Source organism: Sinocyclocheilus grahami, unplaced genomic scaffold (genome assembly GCF_001515645.1).
Source record: "Sinocyclocheilus grahami isolate Dianchi unplaced genomic scaffold, SAMN03320097.WGS_v1.1 scaffold18.1, whole genome shotgun sequence".
In the NCBI taxonomy this organism is placed as follows: domain Eukaryota; kingdom Metazoa; phylum Chordata; class Actinopteri; order Cypriniformes; family Cyprinidae; genus Sinocyclocheilus; species Sinocyclocheilus grahami.
In genome coordinates, this window is record NW_015505197.1 from 2,400,337 (window position 1) to 2,422,289 (window position 21,953).

Sequence of the window (21,953 nt, forward strand, 5' to 3'; positions counted from 1 at the left end):
TCTGATGCTGATGCTTTCACACACACGTCAATGCAGCACTGCAAAATAGCAGCAAAACTTGACATTCAAAGCATGACATCATCATGTCATAACTGCTGCATGACCGCTCTGTGCGCTCCGCATTCTGCTCCTACAGATGTGTGTATGTGTCAGTGTGTGTCCTTTTCTTTGTGTGTGATTGTGTATGTGTTTTTAATTAGCCAATATTAACATTTAGAAAAGAGCAGTTTTAAGTTGCAGTTTTCAAGATTTAAAATGTAATATTTATGATCTGGTTGTCTAAACTGGTACAAACTTGTATTACTCTCAAGATTGGTCTAGACATGCAGTGTTTAGTTGGTTTGAACCTAAATGTCTCTTCAGTTTATGAAAGATAGAGATTAAAAAACACTATATTGTTTCAAGAGCACTCTCGAATGATGTAATTAGGGAAGATCTTTCTATGTGATCAGGTCTTTGAGACGCTTTAATAGCTCAGTTTAGGAAAACATGGCTTTCGGGTGAGATAAGGAGGCTTATTTTAGTGTTTCTGGTCTATGTATGGAACAAAATGGATTTGATCTCACCCTTCAACGGCATATCATAAAAATGAAAAGATACTTGGTTCCTCAGACTGTCACACTGGAGGAACCGAAGAACCTCTATGTACCCTTTCAGTTCTCTGATGAGAGTGCAAAGTGGAACCCATAAGTTCCTTCAAGATCTCCAGAGTTTGTCAATAGTTCCTCCAGTAACCCCATGAGGTTCTGATATACTTAACAAATATATACTGAAGGTTATTTGAGGGACCTTCAAAAGTTGCCTAGAGGTTCTCTGAAGGATTCAGCCAGTGTGGCAATCTGAGGAAACCCCAGTTTGTTCCACAATTATTTATATTTTTATGGTTTAACTCTCTCTTCCCAGAACTTAATTTAAGAGGGCATGTGTTGTGTAGTATGTGTGAGAGAGAGGAGGGCAGGGTTGGAGAGGTTGCATCTCTCTTTTTTCCACTCAACTTTAAAGACTCTGTCCCAATTGCTACCTTTAGCCCTTGCGACCCAATTCCACACTTTGTTGATGTAATTCTGCATAGACTTTCAGATAATATTCTGCATCAGTGCCACCTTGCCTCTGAAACCTAAACTGACAGAGTATTGTGGACTTCACAGACATTGCATGACCGCAAGTATACATCAAATGTGCCATTTGGGACTGAACCCAAAATATTTACAGCTCTGCCCACTTTAATGCACCATGCTGTCAGAGCAGAAGCAGACTAAATTGCTTATTCCTTTGCTGTAGTAGCCAATAAATTTGCTTTATCTCTTTTGGATCAGTCGATTACTGTGTGTCATTTGTTTCTTATCTGTTTGAAGGAGCTTTATACCCACATGAGTGTTGATAGGTCAGTAGTACAGCCCGGACAGGCCCAGCTGTCACCTGGGGTGTCTACAATCAGGATGGAGCCTGCCCTCCCAGGTCTCAATACCACTTGTACTTGCATATCCCCATAAACACCTCTTCACCTCTTTTGCTTTTATAGTTGACCCACTGGTTTATGCATATGATTTCTGAAGAAGTCTTTGTGACTGGATTGATGCTGTTTAAATTGGGATAAAACAATTAATTTCAGATGTGTATAAGTGGCCTAACTAACACATCCAGATGGTGACAACGATGGGTTGGTCTGTTATTTGCCACTGTGGGGCCAGATGTTCGATATATTCCGTTTTTGTTTGTCATACTGAGAGAGATCATGCAATCTTCATTATTTGTTTTGTGAAAAAATCTGGTCCATGGCATGTAGCAGGACTTCTTAGCAAATTGTGGAAAGTCCTAAATCTCTTTTCTTTCTCTTCCTATGTTGCCCCATTCCCTGTCACTCTCCAGAGGTGGTGGAGAAGGTGTCACCACCTGCTCCAGTGGCACTTCCGCCCTCCATAGAAAGTCAGAACATCTCCCCAACACAGCTGGCAGGTGAGTCCATCCATCCATCAACCCATCCATGAAATGTATATTTGGGATGCACAATATTACTGATAAGTCTATAATTATATAAATGGTCTGGCCAGAAAATTACTATTTTGTGTAAATAATTTAATATTGATACACCAAAAGCTAAAATCAGTCATTTAAATGCTAGAAACCTCTCTCTCCATCCATATCTATACTGCTCTCTATTTCAAGATCATGTCTTTAAAGGAATGAGGCTCTAAATACTTTCTTTTAAAACATGTAGCACACAGGCAATAAATAAACTGAACAGACTGCTCAATGAAACTTAATTAGATCTTTTGCACTCTTTCACCTCTTGTTGATTCTTCTTCTCAACTTTATTTTTATTTCCAGGAAGTGGTCAGAACAGGCCACAACAAGCAAGGGATTAATTAGGAAGTTGCAAAGATATTTTTGTTCTTTGTTTTCAAGCAGATACATATCACAAACCCTAACATTTATTTATTTGTTTGTTTACTAACACCAAGTCTACCAGGATCTTTTCTGCATAACTGTTGACACAGGGTTAATAAGCTAACTTATGCAATTCACATTTTCCAGATACATGTTCACTTCAGCCATTCTTTGCTACCCTCAAAGAAAGAAAAATTCATACCAAAGCTAATAAATGTCTGCTTCCAATAAGTGATGGCATGCATGACTTGTTTGTTGATTCAAAAGTTCATGTAGCCCTTCGTTTATTAGTCTCTTGATTTTTATTTAATGCATTGCCTACACTGTGAAAATGCAAAAAATGACCTTGTTCTTTATTTTTTTCCTTCTCTTCATAGAGATTGACGAGTGTCAAGTGAGTCCTGATATCTGTGGTGCAGGAATCTGTTATAACACTTTTGACAGCTACATGTGCATCTGTGATGACGGCTATAGAATAGACAGTGAGGGCACCACATGTGTAGGTGAGAGTTCAAAGGTTAAACTACTAATACTGTAGATCTCTACATCCATTACCATTACCAAGAACTGGCTCTCACTTTCATTCAGTACAGTGGTTCTTTTGCTTATGTACTGCATCCATTAATCCATCATACATCCATTTGATATAGTCAGTCATTGACTAAATGGGCAGAGTTTGTGTGACAAGGAACCTCTTAAAGGGATAGTTCACCCTAAAATGAAAACCCACATTAGAGCTTTTCACACTGCGCTTAACCCCGGGTTATCGTCGTTCTAAACACCACTTTTAACCCCGGGTAAAGAAACGTTTCACACCTGTAATTTGAAAGCGGTGTTAGCACTGCTTTTTACCCGGGGTTATGAAACCCTTCTCCGGAGTAGGGTTAGAACCGCATTGCAGTGCTAAGTTTGTTCAGTGTGAAACGGAGCGGTGTTTGCATGTTGCTGCTGGACGCTTGGCAACAGACAGTCAATCAGCGACGCTCATGTCACGTCAGTAACAGGAAATCCCCTATTTAGTTCCAAATATGTATTACTTTCTAACTTTCTATCTTCTGAGGAACACAAAAAGGTATTTTGAAAATGTTTATGTCCATGCAATGAAAGTCAGTGGGGTCCAAAACAAAACGACAACAAAATCTTATTCTGTGTTCCACCAAAGAATGCAGAATTATCATTTTTGGGTGAAATTTCCATTTAAGAAAACATCTTCTTCGTCACCATAACGTCTAAGGATCTAAAAATCGAAATGAGTTTCTAACAGAACCAAAAACTTAGTGATTACAGTGTTTGTTTCCATGTAGAAATAAAGTAATAATTTGAAAAAAATGACCATTTATATATAATTTTACTAATTTTCTCTTCATTTTTAGACACAATTTTAGTCTATGCCTTACTCTATAAGACTTCTATGCTTCTAAATCCAGAAGATGGCATCTCAGTAGATTATATGATATAAAAACACTGGATTAAAATTGGAATTTGTGTCTTATACTTCCTGCAAAGACAGATCCATTGATAACCTGATGATTATTTTTGACAGATGTTGACGAGTGTGCAGAGAGCCCAAGTTTGTGTGCTAATGGTCACTGTCAGAACACTCCAGGTGGATTCCTGTGTGCGTGTGAGCCTGGCTTCATGCCTAACGAGAAGGGCAACAGCTGCTCCGGTAATTACAAGACTGTCCCATATAAACTCACCCATATGCACAAACTAACAGAGTAGGGTTCACAATATTTGACTGGTACATAGATTTAATATTTAATTTCTTCAGCTCTTTCTTTTAAGAATCTTTTATTATCAATTATTTATTTTGTGGACATGTTAGAAAAGAAGAAACATGGCCCGTTTGGAGTTTTGAAGGTCTGTATTTTTCTTCGTGAGCCATTACCAGTCCTCTCCTCCACTTTCTTGGCTCTTATTTTGATCCAGACAGATCAGCACTCATATGAAGTCTGCTTTTGGTCTTGAACCGCAATGTGGTCGTCTTAATACAGGCACAGCTCTGTCTCTTTCTCAACTCCAAACACATCCTGTGTGTGTCATTAGCTGGTTTTCAGAGTTTGCAGACGAGGTAGAAACCACCTCCCTGTGACACACTTTGAGGTTTGTGGAGGAAGAGGAGAGGTATTATCGTACCCTCAACCGAGTCACCCAAATACCTCAGCACTGCTGCAGATGAGGAAATGTTCACGGTACTTGGAAAACACGTCTTCTCATATTAGGAAATCCAGCGTACAAGATATCCGGAAACTTCTGCCCAGAGTTACTCATTACATCCATTTAAACTGATATGGCCAGCACATTGGTTCCCTTTCGTGGAACTTCGAACTGCGTCCTCTAGGGGTCGCTATGGGGAACGCCTCGTCGTGACCCGTGTCTGAAGCCTACATTGAAAAAACACCAACTTGTTTGGCCGGCGACAGCCATGACGTCACTACCGTCGCAACTAGTACAAAATAGGCGCCGGTAGCGCACATCATCACTTTCTTCGTCTTCACTGACCGTTCTGTTTGAAGCGTGCATTCCAAAAGCAAAGTAAGACTATTTCTTTTCCTACTATGGCGAGCACTAGCGGAGCGTTTAGAAAGTGTGTACATCCGTGCCAGCGGTTCCTGACACCCGATGATTCACACGATCTATGCGTTGTTTGTTTGGGCGAGGAGCACGCACGCGATGTCTTCGAGGAGGCAATCTGCGTGCATTGCGAGAGCTTTTCGCTGAAAAAGTACACATTTAGGAATGTGTCCCACCTTAATTCCGCAATTGGGAATTTGTCAAACTGCTAAGGAATGGGGAGTGTCAGCTCTTTAATGCAGTTATTTGTTTGCTCAACCCAGTCTATGAGACAGAAATTATTTCTTTTTTGATCTAGATTGATTTTACTCTTTGATTAAGCATGATAATGGCATTTTCTTTACTTTTTAGTAAAGACCACTTTTTATAAGCAGAAATGCAATCACAAGCCAGATTTGCATCTATATCTCTCATTTGAGCACCTCAGTGTACCCATAACACTGCTAAACCACAGCCTCCAGGCTTCTTTGTAAATTTGTGGTTATTGAATTCTAGTTCTAAATAGGTTGGAAATTTGTTATGGGAGCTTAAACCTCAATATGTGACCTTGTAAGTCAAAGAACATTGTAAAACATTGTTTTAAGTGTTGAAAATGTGTCCTTGTAAATACAGCTGTCTGCGTTAATGTAAAGCTCTTAAAAAATCTGTTGTGGTTGTGATTAGGGGATGTGTTTTCACACTAACTGCTTTAATGTAACACATCCATTCAGTGTTGAGATGAAGTGTCTTTGGCAGCCGTTGGAAGCAGTAATAAAGGTGAATGGATGGTTGAACATGTAGAAGGAAAAAGGCATGCTGCCATCATACATCATGGCATCGCTATCAGAATGGTTTCACAGTTAAGATGCTTTACTTTGAGTAACTTCATTAATAAAGGTGTAGCAGAGAGATGGAGAACAAAATGAGCTTTCCTGCACCTAAATCGATTGTTTCCTGTTCTCCTCGCAGTAGGACAGCAACGACACCTATCCATAACAACAGATCCTCCGATCAAACCTTCACAGCTGACACAAGTAGACTGACCACTGGCTGCATGGATATCATGAATTCATATTTGATTTTGAATCAGTCTGTTCATTTCTGCTTGTGTCTATGTAGATATCGATGAATGCCAGGATGGGAGAGTTTGTCCGTCCGGTCTCTGCTATAACACTCTGGGCTCTTTCATGTGTTCTCCTTGTCCAGATGGGTTTGAAGGGAGAAATGGCCAATGTGTTGGTAAGAAGCCTTTTTTTGTTGTTTGCTTTTATACAATGATATGTGTTTAGCACAGCTACTTTTTAGAAAAATGAGGGGGCCTTTATAAAGTTTAGTTTAGTTTAACTTTATTGTCTGTCCAGATTTCCTGAACAGAAATTAATCTTTGACACTGGCATAGAAAATGCATCCTAACAGATAATACTATACATTCACATATCACATAACAAAAAAAAAAACATAAAATTAATACAATACAATATATATATGTATGCCACACATATGCATACACGTGTACACACACCTACCCAGAAAGATACCTCATGATAATACCTCAATTAATAATTTGGTTTAAAATAGTCACCGCCAATGGTACAAATGATCTTTTATATAGGTTATTTTTAGCCAGCGGTATACGCAGCCTGCGCCCTGAAGGAAGGGCCTCAAAGCAGGAATGAAGTGGATGAGTTTGAAATGCGACCCATCTTCAGATGTATTGTGTGTGTGACCTTCTCTGCAGATATAAATGAGTGTTTGGATGAAAAAGTATGCGCTCATGGTCAGTGCTCCAATCAGGAGGGCTATTTCATTTGCACGTGTGAAGAAGGTTTCTCGCTCACACATGACGGCAAGGCCTGCATAGGTACTCTCCATCCACAGTTCAGCAGCTTTTAGTATTTTTCAAAGATTTTTTTGTCTCTCATAATCATAAAATGCAAGTGAGCAAACTGCAATTTTGTGTGTGTGTCAGACATTGACGAATGCCAGGATGACAGCGTGTGCATCCAAGGTCACTGTCAGAATACAGAGGGGTCGTTTATCTGCAACTGTGAGCCCGGCTTTATATTGTCCTCCACAGGAGATCAATGTAACGGTACGAGAGTGCATGTGTGTGTTATATGTAATTGTGTATTCATATTAAAGGCATCTGGGATTGATTCTGTGTGCAATGTTGAAATATTCTGATGTTTACAGATGTGGACGAGTGTTTGGAGTTACCTCAGACCTGTGATAGTGTGGGACAGTGCGTCAATATCTTGGGATCTTACCAGTGCAACTGTCCACTGGGATATAGACAAGTTAACGTCACCAGCTGCCACGGTGAGACAATTCATCTCACACACATACATACAGAGACTGTGTTCTAGAATAGCATACTAGCATACAACTCTTACTGTTTCTACAGTATGTAGTATGTATAATGTGCTTTTTGTGAATTTTCTGTGTTCTTAAAGCACCTGGATGAGCAACTACATTTGCCAAAATGGAAGAGTCCTGCTGAAAGAAACCCAGCATTTAGCTGCTCTGTTGATTGGTTTTAGGAAGTTTTTTGGGGACTTTTCCAAAAAGCTGATAAGGACAGGAAACCAGCTGGCCGCCCAGCTAAATTCCAACTTGCTAGGAGTCTAGCTAGACCAGCTTGGCCATTCTGGGTGATCATCTTAAACCAACTAAGACCAGAAAACCAACTTAGACTGGTTTAAGCAGGTTTTTACAGCAGGCAGCACACTGCTTAGAATACTGTTACTGATTTCACTGATTTCATCCCTCAAATCTTGTAGATGTTGATGAGTGTGAGGATGAGACACAACTGTGCGTCCCCAACGGAAAGTGTTTGAACACAGAGGGTTTGTTTCTGTGTGAGTGTGATGCCGGCTTTGTGTCCACCAGGGATCCACCTGGCTGTGAGGGTACGTACACGCATATTCTCTCATCGACGCATCCTGCTGTGGTTTGTCCTGATTCTCAGCAGTGCTGTGTTGAGGCAAATATGATGTTTAGGCAAAATTAATCTGTTGCTTTACTGAAAAGCCCCAGTCTTTGGCAGCACAAGAGAGAGTGAAAGAAATAAAGGGATTGTGTGTCTAATGGGTTTTACATACGAGCCAATGTTATTTTTCCTCTGTGTGTATGTGCTCCTGGGGCCCAATGAGGTCCCAGAGTTGTTTTAAATGCCCCGTCCAGCAGTAAAATGGGGAGAAGGAAGCATTTGAGCTGAATGTCTAGACAAAGAAAATATATTACATAAAATGACCTTCTCAAAACCAATGTGTGTGTGTGCGCGGGCTTTTTCAGATGTAGATGAATGTGTGGATGGCAGCAGATGTGTAAATGGTACCTGTTCAAACACAGAGGGCTCATATATCTGCCATTGTGAAATAGGCTACCGCCTGGAGCCGACCAATCAGACGTGCCAGGGTAAAAGCCTAGAATCCAAAACAATTTGCTTTTTCATCACCCTCCACGCAGAAGCTCTTTGTTGATTGGTTAATTAGTGTGTTGATTGGTTGGTTGTGCTGTCTGTCAGATATTGATGAGTGTGCTGACTTGGCGACGTCTATTTGTGGGGTTTGGGCCTGTCACAACACACCGGGCTCTTACCGATGTGAGGTGCCCTGTCCACCTGGCCTTTCCCGAGGCGAACACAGCGTCTGCATTGGTGAGTGCCCACAGGCACCAGCTTCAGCTATGATGTCACCACCTTAGCTCCACCCAGCTCACATTGTTGTACTGCACATCTCCCTATTCTGGTTCTCATCAGAGCTGTTTGTTCGTCTCTTATACATTTGCTAATTAACACTGCAGACTGCAATTATGTTTCCAATCAGACATACTCATACTCATTTCATCTTCATTCAGGTGCTGTTTTTGTTAATATACACTACTGTTTGACAAATTTGGGACCAGTTAATTAATACTTTGAATCAGAAAGAATGCATTTAATTGCTCTAAAGAGACAGTAAAGACATTTTAATGTTACAACGGATTTCTATATCAAATAAATGCAGTTCTGTTGAACTTTCTATTCATCAAAGAAAGCCTGGGGGAAAAAACTGTATCACGGTTTCCACAAAAGCAGCACAACTGTTTTCAGCATTGGTGATAATAAGAAATGTTTCTTGAGCAGCAAATCAGCATATTAGAAAGATTTCTGAAGGCTCATGTCGCCTCTGGCTTGCTTAGTTGGGGACACTTCATTTCCAGCGTTATCGTTGACATAATTGCAAAGATATTATTTAAACTGAACTGAGCTGGATGTTGACATCACTGAATTCAATGATGAACTGTCTTTAACTGAAAAACGAGTGTTTACTATTGTCATTTTGCATTATTGACACTATTTTCCTAATTAATGCTGTTCAGTTGCTTTGTCACAATCTGTATTGTTAAAAGCGCTATATAAATAAAGGTGACTTGACTTGACTTGACTCATGTGACACTGAAGACTGGTGTAATGGCTGCTGAATATTCAGCTTTGCCGTCACAGAAATAAATTCCATAATACAATATATTCAAATAGAAAACAGATATTTTATATTTAGTAATATTTCACAGTATTACTGTTTTTACTGTATTTTTGATCAAATAAATGCAGCCTTGATGAGCATAAGAGACTTCTTTCAAGAATGTTAAAAAAAAACTTTTGAATAGTAGTGTATGTGATTTTTTTTTAATCTCTCCTGTTGTGTTCTTTCTGTCATCCATTCATCTCTGCCCAGATCAGCACACAAAGAGCTCTAGCATCTCCCGCTTTCTGTATCATTGTCTCTCCCTCTCTCATTTTAGATGTGGATGAGTGTTCTCTGAATGAGAATACCTGTGGAAGTCATGGTGTTTGTCAGAATACAATAGGCTCCTTCAGCTGCCAGTGCGACCCGGGATTCAAGGACTCTCAAGATGGGCAGGGCTGTGTGGGTATGTATTTTCCCTTCTTAGTTTCTGTTATTTTCATTCCACAATTTAAAAATAGACTCAAAATTGACCGTATGCAGTGAATTATCACTAATAGAAACCTAACTTAAACTTGACAACTGAGGTGTTGTCATTGCTTCTTGTTAAAATGTTCATCAAAAAAATAAAAAATTCTGTCATTATTTACAGTACTCACCTTCATGTCATTTAAAACCGGCATGACTTAGTTTTTTCCTTTCAAACACAAATAGAAATATTTTAGACTTCCACATACTCAAATGTTTTGTGATCAAACACGGTGTAGTATGAGGAAGGAAGGAATTATTTTCAGCAAATAATAATGCGTAATAGACTTAAATTGTGGTCTATTTCTCACAGAACGCTAATGTGTGACTTAAAAAGACTTATAAATAGCACACAAGTTGTGTGGAGTAAATTTTTGTCCTTTTTGGCGATCCGACCAATAGTGTAGAATAAAACTGTGCTTTTAGACCGTGGATTAGACTGGAGTCTTCATCTCAGTCAAGGGTGCATCATTTTAAACATATTTGTCAAAATACTATTCATTTCTTTAGGTGTAAAGATTTATTACTAGGAAAAAGTATTTAGTGTAATCTCTATCTTGTCCATTTGGAGACAAATATCCTGACAGGCAGGTAAACCAGACCTGGATTTGAAACCGAGGCCAGCACTCTCTGAGATTTTTTGCCACTTCCTCTCAGACAACATAAAAAAGATGGCAGACGCTTTGTAGAGCCATGATTGATGTGAGTGTTTAGTTTCTTCCAGTCTGAGGGTGGATGGCACAGACCCTGGTAATGTTTAAAACAGTGAAAACACATCAGTGGCCCCCACATACACTCATAGACACATTAATGCACTGACACAGAGTCAAGTCCTATTAAAGTGATGGAGCCACATGTTTTTTTGTGGCATGGTGTTTAGAGGTCTGGAGTTGCTGGCTATTTTTAAATAACACTGTGTTCTTATGCAGCCCACCTTCTGAAAAAGAGTAAGAGCAGAGACAGAGGAAGTTTCATTTTAATTATATTGAATCATTAGGCCAGTCTTCAGTGTCACATGATATGTCAGAAATCATTATATTATGCTGATTTGGTGCTTAATAAATATTTCTTCTTCTTATTAAGCTTGAAAACAGTTGTTCAGCTTAATATTTTTGTGTAAACCGATTTTTTTTCCAGGATTCGTTGATTAATAAAAAGTTAGAATTTTTAAAAGTTTAAGTAAAAATCTTGTCATTATAAAATCACTATAAATGTCTTTACTGTCACATTTGCTTCATTTAATCCATCCTTGCTGAATAAAATAGTTAATTTCTTTCAAAAAGAAAACCTACCATGATATTAAATTATTCGATTTATATCGCCCACCCCTATACAGTATAGGCCTATTATTCTTCTGGTTTGTTCTCAGTTTGTGTTTAGATTGAGGAGAGAATTTTCATACATACACTAGCAAACAAACACACTCACTCTTAAAAACACACACACTCTCATACTGTCTCTGAACAGAGGTTGTTTGTCTTGCCGGCTTATGTAACTGGCCACAAACAACCTCCATCGTTTCTGGTTTCTCACAGTAATAATACACACTAATACACCCAAATGCTAAAACACGCAGACCATGCATTCCTGTTTTCTTCCCACTTCTCTCTCTGTCTCTTTCTACCCTTATCTATTCTTCCATTTCCCTCCTCAGTTTCTCTCCTTACCACATCCCTTGCTCTTTCTTTTCCTCTCCTATCCCTTTGTCCTCCAATTACCTAGAAAGACAAAGATCTCAGGCCTGATGGAATGCTGCACGACAAGATTCCAGCTACAAGAAATTTTTCTTTATACAGTGAAAGCGAAAAAAATTTGTAACACAACAAAATCACTACAGTTTTTTTTTTTCATTTTATTTTTGTCCTGTCCCATTAGTGACAGAAATAGTTGAGAAACAAGCTAGATTCAAACCTGCATCACCCATGTGAGCATCTGAGTTTAATGTGTCTGTAACTTGTACATCCTCTAGGTTAGTGGTTTTCAATTCCAGTCCTCACGACCCCCCACTCTGCACATTTTGTATGTATCTCTTATCACTTATTCAGACGTTTGTTCTATTTGACCGTAAGTGCCCTGCGAAGTTAACTTCACAGGATGTTCCGCCATGATTCCAGTCTGAAGGGAGCGGATATGTTCCATTCAAAGGGCTTTAAAGTGTGTGAGATGGGAATTTAAATTGTATTTATTTACAGAAGTAAATTATGTCACACTTCACACTTCTCTAGTAAGTTTCGTCTATCTGTGAAGACGCTGCAGGCAGTGGTGTAGCACAAATCCGTGAATGAATGTTCTGAAGTGAAGTCAACTTTCGGATTTCCCGTGCTCAGGGAGTATAGGTAGCAAAGAACACTGTGTAGGGACCCTGTCAATCAGAACACAGTTCAGGCATGGAGCTCTCTTCTAATGAGCTGGTTATCTAAATCAGGTGTGTTAAATAAGATAGACATGAAAAATATGCAGAGCAGTGGTACGCAAGGACTGGAACTGAGAATTGCTGCTCTAGGTCAGCTTTCCTTGCCCTATGCAGTCAACAAAAACAAAAACAAATCGCAGATCAAAAGTTATATGTCCTGTAGACATTTCTAAAGATCAGTTTTAGCCTATCTGTACAAGCCAGCTTCTCTGTGTGTCTTGAACTACTTTTTAATGAAGCGAAAGGATGACATCTAATCCCTTTCCAGAGACCGAACATCTTAACTCCCTGTGTACTTGGGGGAAAAAACAAAAGCATTATGGAAAATTTTTCTTTTGTCGTGATGCTGTATATTAAGCAGCGTTGCAGAAAGCACCTACATAAATAAAAAAAAAACACTTTTGGGTATAGAAAATGTTCCCGTCAAACCCTAGTCTAATCTGGAGTGCGTGGAAAAACCACTAGGTACAGTATATATCAGTTCTTATGAGGTCGTATCTGTCTCTTACATTGTTCATCTGGCACTGACATCCATTTCCAACTTTTTATCATTCCCTAGTGGTGCAGCACCCACACTGCTGCCGACTCCAGATGACCGTTTAACACTTCCAGGCTCATTGACGAGCTGGCCCACCATCACTGAAGGGTCTGGAGTGTGTACGTGTGTGCGTCTGGCAGGAAGGCTCCATTAGAGAATTCAGAGTCTATTGCACATAAATGCTCTCCACACAAGTTGATTTATTGCATCCTTTTGTATGTGGTGCTCTGAGATTATTGATAAAAGCAAGAGAATGAGAGTCACAGATGTGTGAAGCATTGAAGAAAAGGGAAAGAACAGAGTAGAAAGGAGGAGAGAGCCTTGTTGCAGGAAGTAGACACTTGCATTATAGTGCTAGTTTGGTCGTCATAAATTCAAGCTGTCAGAAACAGTCGGCAGAAAAATGGGGCTGTTTTATTTACTGAAGTCAGCTGTGCACACCGTTTGTCATTGCTCTATGAGGTTCCCAAAAGCCACCGTTTTGATAAGGAAAATTAATGAAAACTCTGCAGAACGCTCTGAGCCAATCAGGACAAAGCTATAGAAATGAAAAACTATGACTAGATAATGACCAATGTTTCACAAGCGTTCATGAGTTCACATAAGTTTGTGGTTGTAAAAAGTCTGGTCAGAAATCTGGTGAAACTGTGTCCCTCATGTTTCTGTAGTCTTTCTTATTTTTTGTGATTACAAGCAATTTTTGTTCTTTCAAAATTATTGTTATTATTAATATATTTCATAAGTATCATACTTGTAGTCCATACAACTTGTGTGCTATATTTTTCAAATCTTTAAAAGCCATATGATACCTTTTTGTGAGGAACAGATCAAAAGTTATTCACTGATCTTCCACTCCAGTGAGTTGTTATCTCAAGAACCACTTACCTCTGAATTGAGGGAGTGAATTGAACTCAAGAAAAGTGAATGAATCATTCTTTTGAACTGATATTCTTTTTAATGAAGTGGTTGAACTTGGTTCATGTTTGAATGAATTATTCCTCTTAAACTAGAAGCTTTTGGTATTCAGCAATATTATTGAACTGATTCTACTGACACTATTGGATGAGAACTGAACTGGATGATGACATCACCGTTTTCTACAGAGCTGCTTTACAGCTAAAGGCTGGAATACACTACACAACTTTTGCCACTAGTTGACACTAGTTGCCGAAAGTCAGAGCCAGTTTGCAGATTAGAGTTGACAGATTTCATAGAAAATTGTGTAGTGTATGATTGTCACAGACTCCAATTTTTTAGCTTCAGACTATGATTACATCCAGTCGTAGAATATCAAACATGTTTGATATTTTGAGCCAATTTTAGAACACGTTGTTTTCATTTGTCACACATCTCCTAGCAACAAGGCACACATTTCTGCGTGAGTGTGTTATGATCAGAACAACTTTAAAGTCTGGTAGTGTATGATCTTCAGTCGTTTAGTGTATGATGGCCAGTTTTTCCTCTATGACTGTTACAAAGTCGGTAAGTGTATGATGCCTAGTGTTTTAAAATTTGTTCAGATTTTAAAAGTTGTGTACTGTATTCCAGCCTTAAACTGAACTACTATGATAAATGATGACCTGAACTGAAGAACTGAATCAACACTGAACTGACCTAGCTAAACAATGACTCTTGTTTTTTTAGAGCCGCTTTACATCAGAATTCATCTCTGTTTGCATCATTGAATAATTATTCTCCTGTTTATCCTTGTAAAGCTGCTTTGAAACAATCTGTGTTATATAAGGTGCTATATAGATAAAGGTAACTTGACAAATGATCTCATCCGACACAAAATAAACTTCAGCAGTTCAGATTGCATCTTCAGTTCAGTAATAAAACATATTTTCTTGCCTGCAGATGTGAACGAGTGTGAGCTGCTTGGTAATGTGTGTGGTGAGGTCACCTGTGAGAATCGTGAAGGCACCTTCTTGTGTTTGTGTCCTGACGAGATGCAAGAATTTGATCCCATGTCGGCCAAATGCTCCTCTACACCACCAGGTAAAGTTGTAGCCTACTGTAAACCACCACAATGTGATCGACCAATTCATTATCCTACAGAAATCCCACAAACAGTGCCCTAACCCAAACCTACAAGACTACCATTATGCCACAGATTACCTTTTATCTGGACAGATGACCCCTGTGTTCCTCCTACGAAACGATTCTGAAGCTCTTCACATTTTAATCTCAGCCATGGAGATCCTTTAGTGCAACAGGACAGTAACTTCATGTCATCAGGGTCCAGCTCTGAGTAGAACAGAGGGAGGCAAGGCATGATGAATGGGGGTTGTAAACGATCTGGCAGGAGAGAAATTAGATTTAGTCTGAGGCTTACAGAGGGACCAGAGCACCATGGGCCCCAAAGCACATAAGAGCCAAAAAGAAGCTCCCACGCTAAGATAAAAAAGACCAGTATGGAGAGATATACAAGAAGACCTATCAGAATGAGATAACTGTTTTTGAAAGTCTAGACAACTCTTAAATATTTACAGAATGGAATTGTGATTTTTAGTTTTATTGCTAGGTTTCAATAGTCCACTTTAGATATTCTACTATCTATATAAGTCAACTAACTCATTAAAGTATTAGTTGACTGTTAAGGTAAATAGAATAAGTTGACGTACTTATTAATACTTCAGTTAGAAGAATGTGTGTTGGGGTTCATCAAAATAAAGCATTAGCAGATATTAAGCAGACAGTCTACTAATTATCATGTAGTTGCATAGTTACTTACTGTATAGTTAATCTGAAGTGGACTGTCAAAATAAACAGTTACCTTTTGCTATTACTGTTTTCACTATGAAATAATTCTGTCCGCCCTTAGCATTTATTTGCATATGGCCAATGATATGTTAGTAACATATTTACTAAATGAATTATGCTAATCAGGAAGTAGCAACAAAATACAACAAAAAATTAGCACCAAATACAATTTACATGCTCCAATTCACTGTCTTGCAGGCTGCGAAAGTGAATTTTTTTTCAAAAGTTAAGTGATCTGGGACAGGTTTTGTTTACCACTTAAAGGGTGAGTTCACCCAAAAATGAAAATTAGCCCATTATTTACTCACCCTCAAGGCATCCTAAGTAGAGGTCGACCGATAGTGGATTTTGCCAATAACGATAGCTAGGTTGGACCACACTGGCCGATACCGATTAATTAACCGATAGTTTTAAAATTGATACTGAACAAAAACTAAAATAGTGCTTTATTAACAAAAACAGTACTGAACCATACTAGTAGTAGTAGTAAAAAAAATAATAGCAATTGTAAATGTTGAAATTAACACACTCTAACAAGGAACAATGCTTACACAGCTTTCATTAATCTTAATGCCACAAATGGACTCTTATTTTAAAGTGTTACCATTTCATTTCAACTGTCATGCTTAAAGATGCACATCTTTAAATATATACACAAAGGCATTAAAATTATATACATATGAATATTGTATGTATACTCTCATACTTTAACTGCTTCTATTCTTGAACACTTGATGATTATCTAATCAAAATAAAAGCGCAGCGCTGAGTCTAGGAGAACTCACCGGTATCACACACATTCCGGACGCGTCGTGTTCAACTCGAGCAGCGGTCTAAAACAGTTTATTTAATCACCAAACGGACACAAGAATGATTTGTGACAAATGAAAACAACGTGTTCTAAAATTGGCTCAAAATATCAAACATGTTTGATATTCTACGACTGGATGGAATCATAGTCTGAAGCTAAAAAATTGGAATCTGTGACAATCATACACTACACAATTTTCTATGAAATCTGTCAACTCTAATCTGCAAACTGGCTCTGACTTTCGGCAACTAGTGTCAACTTCTCCAGACAGTGGCAAAAGTTGTGTAGTGTATTCCAGCCTTTAGCTGTAAAGCAGCTCTGTAGAAAACAGTGATTACTTCAAGAATGAACAATTTGGCATAGATGAGTTTGAAATTCGGTGTTTAAAAAATGGAGCAAACGGAAAGAGAAAGCGCAACCTATATTATAGCTCTATAAATGAAGCACACAGACTTTATTAGAGCCACAGAAAGACATCCGTTTTGCTGAAAATGCACAATGCACAATTCATTATGTACATTAACAATGATTCGGGACCAATATAATGTAATTTAAAGGAAAACTATGTAATGGCGCTCTGTGGCGCGCCAGGATTTTCTGTCGGCTGCATTTAAATCCGCGTCTGAAGTTTCCTGCTCTGTTCAGCGTGCAGTATCACGTGTCTAAACAAATAGCACGTGCGGTCAGTGATTTCAACCACTAGAGGCCGCTCTCGCACTGTGTAATGACTGCAGACCCTTCTCAGCCGCTCCAGCAATGGACGCAACACAGAAAACTATCGGCATGGATTTTTGTCGATAACCGATAGTTCGTGCAATCAACTATCGGTGCCGATTAATCGGCAAAACCGATGCATCGGTCGACCTCTGATCCTAAGTGTATATGACTTCCTTCTTTCAGATGAATCCAATTGGAGTTATATTAAAACTTGTCTTTGATCTTCCAAGCTGTTTAATGGCAGTCAGTGGGTGTTGCAGTTCATCAGTCCAAAAGAAGTTAAATAAAGCACATCCATCCATAATAAAAAGTGCCTCACACGGCTCTGGGGGGGTGAACAAAGGCCTCCTGTAGCAAATCGATGCATTTTTATATAAAAAAATATACCATATTTAAAACGTAATAATCAATTTAACCTAGCTTGCGCTCACTGTTGTACACGGAAGCCGCTCCGGGCAGATGACGTAGGCGTCTGCGTTGCGCATGCGGCGCTCAGAAGGTACGAACGCGGAAGCGCAGGGGAGAGATCAAAACAAAACAACGATCACGAATTAGAAGTACAAAACGAGGATTTGTAAAGAAGAAGAATGTCGGAGGATTTCGATATAGGCCAAGAGAAGACTGGTATTCCTTTGCTAAAGTAAGGAAATTTTGCTTCCTTTGCTCCTGTAAACAAAATTTGTTTTTTACGAGACTCACCGATATCTTACGTCATCCTCCCGGAGCTGCTTCCGTGTACAACTGTTGGCGCAAGCTAGATAAAAGTGATTATTACGTTTTGAATATGGACATTTTTCTTACAAAAAATGCATCGATTCGCTACAGGAGGCCTTTGTTCACCCCCTGCAACCGTGTGAGGCACTTTTTATTATGGATGGATGCGCTTTATTTCACTTCTTTTGGACTGAAGCACTGCAACACCCGCTGACTGCCATTAAACAGATTGGAAGATCAAAGACTATTTTTAATATAACGCCGACTGGATTCATTTGATTAACTAACATGGGCTAATTTTCATTTTTGGGTGAACTATCCCTTTAAGAAGATCAGATGTGGTAGATGTACAAAATTGAAAATAGCTTAAGGTTTAAGGGATTGCGCTGGCTAGACTGGAATCAATTTGTTCCTCTAGTGCTGAAGAACATGGTGGAGCTGGGAAATAAAAGAATAATTTTGATTGGATATGTGTGTGTACCGAGTGGCTACACACCAGCTGTGCAGGAAGCATTTTCTTAGATCTTAGCCAATGATTTTAGTTAAGAACTTTTGTTCAAATCCACCAGCCTAATCCTCCTCCTCTCATAAAACCGCACTGTCTCCTGAGTTTAAACATTATTTTTTGTTTTTACAAGAAGAACCCCGGTATCTCTTACCAGAGCTGTAAATCATGCTTTTTACATATAAGGACAGCAGTAGAACACCATAAAACTAGAATCACAATAGTTTGGAACATGAATTATGTGGAAATAATAAAAAGGAGCACTCAGTGACTGAAAAGCCAAGGCTGAACTGTAAAACTGCTCTCTGATGTCATGCACAGTTTCTGCTGTGTTCTTGACCTTGGTTCTTTAGGTTTTCTTCTTTTGTGGGTTACTGTATTGCAGTGAAAAGTTACATTTATTCATTTATATTTTTGTTTTCCTCCCAGTCCTTTGTTTTTCTGTTTGTTTTTGTTGCTTTGTGACAAAACATGATTGAAAGTTCATATCTGAATATTTTAAAAGGCCGAAAGAACCAGTCTGACTTATCTGTGTTGTGTTGTTGTTGTACCCCACAGTCACACCTGTGGAGAGGAAAGAGTGTTACTTCAACTTGAATGATGAGAACCTGTGTGATAAGGTGCTGGCCAGCAGCATGACTAAAGAGGAGTGCTGCTGTACGCTAGGAGCTGGCTGGGGGGACAACTGTGAGGTCCATCCCTGCCCCATACCAGGAACAGGTACTCAGTTACATCACACACAACAGCAATCTAAAAAGTATAGTACAAAGAACTGCAAGAACACTTTTGTATAGAGATTAAGACAACATGAATCATTTGAGGATATCCAGTTGAGGATAATGAATGAATCATTCTTTTGAGATGATTCTTTGCAGTTAAACAGTTGATCTGGTTCATTTTAGGTAAACTATTTCTTTTAAACTTCAAGCAGAATAGAATTTTCCCCATTTTAACACTTTTTGAAAAAATAAAGTGGTGGTGAACTCAAAAAGATAGGCCCAAATTTTCAACAAAGTAAGAACTATTTAGGCAACATGCATCGAGTCAGTGAGTTGAACTTGAGGATAGTGAATTATTCATTCTTTTGAAGTGATTCTTTGCAGCGAATCAATTTACCTGGTTCATTTTATGTAAACTATTCATTTTAAACTGGAAGTAGAACATAGTTTTGCTTATTTTACCACTCTTATGTTGAGGAACTTAAAAAGTTAAGCCCAAATTAAAGCTGCAAGCAGCGTTGAAAGGGCCCTCGCACACGGAGCCATCTCCATGTATGTATGTTTGAGTTAGTGTAAAACATGACATTTCCTGTTGCCAAAAGGTGGCGCTATGATTATAACTGAATATTAGCCTTTAGATGTCTTCAGGCCAAGACTTTTATCAAACAAGTGCAGATTGGGCATTGCATATTTTAGTTAGTGTAAAACATGACATTTCCTGTTGCCAGTAGGTGGCGCTATAAATTATAACTGAACATTGGCATGTAGATGTTTTCAAACATGTGATCAGATCAGACATTGTATGCCTGCGTTATAACAACTTCCTGTTTCATGACGAAACATCGAAATTTGTCAGGCCATCACGGACACGCCCTTACAACGAAAACTCAAGATCTTCGCAATTTAACATCACAAAGGGCTTTAGATTAGACTGGCCAAATTTGGTGTTGATCGGATTAAATCTCTAGGAGGAGTTTGTTAAAATACAATGCCTGAAAATGGCAAAAATGGCACAACATTTTCTGAGAAAATGCAAAATAACTTACTTCATTTTGGGTTTCGTATTTTGCTCCAAGAGACGTTTTTGTAGGTATTGGTGTGTTACATGTTTCTACAGAATTTCATACATGTATGTGAAACGTAGCTCAAGGGGCACTTCGTTGAATGTGTATAGGTGGCACTGTCAAGCCATTTTGCCACACCCACTTCTGAAACCCATTTCAAACGTAAATTTTTGCCACTTCTGGCACGTGTGCAAAATTAGTTTTCGAGCATGTTTAGGCCCTCAAAAATGCTATTTATTTTGGAGAAGAAGAAAGGGAGCAATTCCAGTAGGGTCCTCACACCGCGATGCTCTGGCCCTAATTAGAGAAATTAATCTCAAAGTAGGAAAAAGTAAGTAAAGAGACATCGAAAAGGTTTAAAGCTATTATAATTTAAAACTGTAATGATTCCTATGACATTTTTTCCTTCAAATCTCCCTACAAAATGGTTGAAGAGGACGTGTCCTGAAGGGAAGTCCACGTTGTATTGCGCATTAGTTCTTATGAATCTGTCTCTGCTCATTTCTTAATTTCAGACAGGCAGATCAAATAGTACTGTAGATTGTAGTAAGTTTCAATGCGAAACAATATCCACCTTTCTGCAAACGATGCCTGACGAAAGGTGTTCAATACATGCAAAAGCTTGTCTGTTCTGTGATGACCTAAATGACTGAGAATCTTCACAGACAAGCCAATTACATTAGTAGATCATGTCTGGACCTCATATAAATGATAAACAATGACTCTCATGTTTATTTTGCTTTACCAAGTCATAACTGCAAATCTATCTACAACTTTCCATATTTCTAATAATGGACCTTTTTCACATTTCCGGGTTTCTCAGAAGCGGAAGTCGTCATAGTTGGGTTAACTTGAAGAGCAGTGAATGGGAGAGTACCACAAATATATTTTTTGCATTCCCAATTGCTCAAATAGCAAAAGAAAAACTCCACGATAGTGTTTTCGTGACTTTCAATAAAAGGAAAAAAATGTAGAGAGACTGATAACGGCAGTAAGAAGAGAGAACATCGTCAAATTTACCATCCCTCCCATAGACGCTGCATTAGAAACACCCTCGCATTAGCGTTAACTGTTTTTTTTATAATTTGATGCAAAGGTGATATAATACAACGAATAGTGTTATAAATGTACATACATTTTAAAAAAAATACAAATATGAAAAACTTTCGATGATTTACGATGCTGATGACTGTTAAACGCGTCATCACAGCCTTGTGAAAAGGGTCCATCACCATTCTTAAAATAAATACAGCAGACGGTTTCCTGTATTGACTACTGACACTGTTTTATGCAGATCAGTTCTCACAGATGTGTCCAGCAGGCCGGGGTTACATTCCTCCTGGAGATCCTATGATTCCTACAACCAGCTTAGCAGAAAGCTTCAAAGGTATCTGTGTGTCTGTGTACTTTTAAAGGGATAGTTCACCCAAAAATCTGTCATCATTTGCATGTGGTTCCAAAAACCTGAATGACTGACTGACCTCTGTGGAACACAAAGAAGGTTTTTGTCCATGCAATGAAAGTCAGTGGGGTCCAAAACAACACCGGACCCCAATGACTTTCATTGTATGGACAAAAAAAAATGACATTGATTTCATTTTTGGATAAACTGTCCCTTTAATGTCTGGTTGTTTATGTGTTATTTTGTGCATGTGGTTTTATGTTTGAGCATTAATGTTCCTTGCACTTTTACCCCCCTGTTTTATGCACATATTTTTGACTTTGTAATGTGTGGAAGCAACCGCAAACATCGCTTAGCATCTGAGCTACATATGCTGAAACACACACA

At 38.7% G+C, this 21,953-nt stretch overlaps 1 protein-coding gene across 3 annotated transcripts in view; it reads left to right on the forward strand.

Annotated features, from left to right (window-relative positions):
• Positions 1-21,953, forward strand: part of LOC107553384 (latent-transforming growth factor beta-binding protein 1-like) — a 98,576-nt gene that overhangs the window by 67,581 nt on the left and 9,042 nt on the right. The window contains exons 13-26 of one of the 3 annotated variants that reach the window (XM_016235584.1): positions 1,870-1,956; positions 2,766-2,891; positions 3,932-4,057; positions 6,064-6,183; positions 6,683-6,805; positions 6,914-7,036; positions 7,138-7,263; positions 7,725-7,853; positions 8,239-8,361; positions 8,471-8,602; positions 9,730-9,858; positions 14,729-14,869; positions 18,940-19,101; positions 21,459-21,551. In XM_016235584.1, coding sequence (XP_016091070.1) covers positions 1,870-1,956; positions 2,766-2,891; positions 3,932-4,057; positions 6,064-6,183; positions 6,683-6,805; positions 6,914-7,036; positions 7,138-7,263; positions 7,725-7,853; positions 8,239-8,361; positions 8,471-8,602; positions 9,730-9,858; positions 14,729-14,869; positions 18,940-19,101; positions 21,459-21,551 — 1,740 coding nt within the window. The remainder of the gene's footprint in view (positions 1-1,869; positions 1,957-2,765; positions 2,892-3,931; positions 4,058-6,063; positions 6,184-6,682; positions 6,806-6,913; positions 7,037-7,137; positions 7,264-7,724; positions 7,854-8,238; positions 8,362-8,470; positions 8,603-9,729; positions 9,859-14,728; positions 14,870-18,939; positions 19,102-21,458; positions 21,552-21,953) is intronic. The other 2 variants (XM_016235591.1, XM_016235593.1) reach the window with 2 other exon arrangements.